The 2752-nt window shown below is 40.7% G+C and overlaps 1 protein-coding gene across 1 annotated transcript; it reads right to left on the reverse strand.

The window, feature by feature from the left end:
* Positions 1 to 527: 527 nt before the first annotated feature.
* On the reverse strand, positions 528 to 1829 carry LOC145003151 (uncharacterized). The gene has a single exon (XM_078962288.1). The coding sequence runs from the start codon at positions 1827 to 1829 to the stop codon at positions 528 to 530; it is 1302 nt and encodes a 433-aa protein (XP_078818414.1).
* Between the last annotated feature and the right edge of the window lie 923 nt (positions 1830 to 2752).

A 2752-nucleotide genomic window follows, 5' to 3' on the forward strand; every position in this document is an offset into this window, starting at 1 on the left:
GAGCAATAGAACCTCTTTGAAACTTGGAATATTCTAAGAACTTGGACAATGTTCCATACCATGCTCTTGGGGCTTGCTTCAATCCATAGACAGCCTTTTGAAGCTTATAGCAATGGTTGGGGAACTTCGGATCTTCAAAACCAGTATGTTGTTGAACATAAACATCCCTATGGATTTCTCTGTTGAAGAATGCACATTGCACGTCCATTTGGGAGACCTTAAAATTCTTGTGTGCAACAAATTCCAAGAAAATCCTAATGGCTTCTATCCTTGCAATAGGTGTAAAGGTTTCATCATAGTCTATGCGTTCTTGTTGCGAGTAGCCTTTGACAACTAGGGGTGAGCAGTTTGTCCCAAATCCCGATCCGATACCGGTACTGTACCGGAACCAGTATCGAACCGTACAAAATTTAAAAATACGGGACGGTACTTGGTACTCCAAATACATGAAATTCGAGAATCGGTACCGCCGATACTGGTACTAGTACCGAGTACCGGTACCATTCCCGATACCGGTACCGGTGATGTCAATTCGGTTCGGTACTCGAGATTAACTTTCGATCAAATTCGGTATTTGGGAAATCGGGAACGGGATAGGTCGATACCGGTTCCGTCCCACGCTCATCCCTATTGACAACTAGTCTGGCCTTGTTCCTGATGAGGACTCCATCTTCATCACTTTTGTTCCCGTAGACCCATCGTGAACCAACAACTGATACTCCTTCTGGTGTTGGCACTAAGTCCCACACGTTGTTGCGTTCAAATTCAACTAACTCTTCTTGCATTAATTTTACCCAATCTGCATCTTGTAGAGCCTCTTTGATTCCTTTATGCTCTATCATGGATAGAAAGCTTTCATATAGACATTCATTCTTGGTTGCCGAACGAGTTACTACTCCAGAATCTAGATCGCCTATGATTTGGTCGACTGGATGATCCTTTGTCCATTTTATGTGGCGAGCTTCCTTATGGATTTGAGGAGTACAAACTAACTCATATTGTTCTCTTGGATGAGAAGGGTAGTGAGAAGTGAATGTTCCTTCAAAAAGATCGTCTTGGAAAAGTCCAGAACTACCTGAAACAAGTGGTTCCCCATCAATTGTTGCATGCTTGAATTCACTAGATGAAGTGGATGTGAAGGAACTTGAGGAACTAGAACCAGTCGAGTGGGGTTTCCCCTGAAACCATGGAGTGGATGGTTTGGAGGATTGTAAAGTACCTTTAAGAATGGAACCATGCAAAGGTGGTTCTCCCTCGAAAGATGCAGTGACTGGTGTTATGACTGGGCTCGATTGATGATGGAAGATTGGAGTTGAATGTTCAGAAGATGCTAAAGGACTTTTAGGGATAGAATCATTCGAAGATGGTTCCCCCTCAACCGAAACTTTTGTGGAACTTAAGACTTTTGATGGTTGATGAGGTTGAGAGACATCATGAGAAGGTGTTTTTGTGAGCTTTTCCGATTCTAGGACAGAAGTTTGAGCTGGAAAGAGGAAATCAAAATCTACTTCAATAGCATGGACTGGAGCAGAAGCATTAGCGGGTGATGGCTGGTTCATTTTATCAAATGGTATTACCATTTGAGGACCACAGTGGTTTGGATCCAGAACCCTTACATAACTTTCATTAAAAGTGACATCACTACTTTCCTCTATCACCCTGGTTCTTTTGTTTAGAACTCTATAGGCTGGAGCATGAAGGCAATATCCAAGAAAGATACCTTCATCATCCTTGGGTGCAAATTTCCCTAGTTGATCCCTCTTGTTCTTTATGTAGCGACGACAACCAAAGATGTGAAAGAATTTGGCGTTCGGCTTCCTCTTGTTCATTGCTTCATAGGGAGTGACTTCAAGCCTGTTGTTGATTAGGGATCTATTTTGAGTGAAACATGCGGCTGATGTGGCTTCACCCCAAAAGTATTGTGGTTGGTTTGTGAAGATCAACATAGATTGAGCAACTTTACATAGTGTCCGGTTCTTCCTTTCAACTACACCATTTTGTTGTGGAGTGTAGGGTGCAGAAAAATTGTGCTCGATGCCTTTATGTACAAGAAAGCTATCTAAGGTGTTCTTCTTGAATTCGCCACCATTGTCACTTCTCAGTCTTTTAAGTGGCTTGCCTACCCTAATTTCTATGTAGCGAATGAAGTTGATTAGCTCATTGGTGGTTTGAGATTTGTTTCACAGAAAGTACACCCAAATGAATTTGGTATGGTCGTCCACAATCACAAGAATGTATTTCTTACCACTTAAGCTAGGAATTATAGTGGGACTACACAAATCAATATGTATAAGCTGAAGAGTTTCATATACACTATGTTCTGTTATACTTGTGTGTGGAGATTTGGAGATTTTGCCTTGTTTACAGGCAACAGAAAGTATATCATTGTCAAGTTTTAATAATGGTAGTCCTCTCACAAGATCATTTCTAATGAGCTTGTTGATATAACCAAAGTTGAGGTGAGAGAGTCTTCTATGCCACAACCAACTGATGTCTGTAACACCGTAAATTTCAAAACAATTTTTTGCATTTTATAAAAACATAATTCATTTAATATTTGTAAAACACCCATGTTTGAAATACAATTCATGTCATACAAAAATCCCAAGATCTCATAACATAAAATCCTGTGTGTGTGTACTGATCAAGCCGGCGCCTTCCCACGGTCGTCACTAGTACCTGAAACAAATAACACCAAACACTGTAAGCACAAAGCTTAGTGAGTTCCCCAAAATACCACATATAATACATA

Source organism: Lactuca saligna, chromosome 6, assembly GCF_052625555.1.
Source record: "Lactuca saligna cultivar CGN05327 chromosome 6, ASM5262555v1, whole genome shotgun sequence".
NCBI classification, from domain to species: Eukaryota; Viridiplantae; Streptophyta; class Magnoliopsida; order Asterales; family Asteraceae; genus Lactuca; species Lactuca saligna.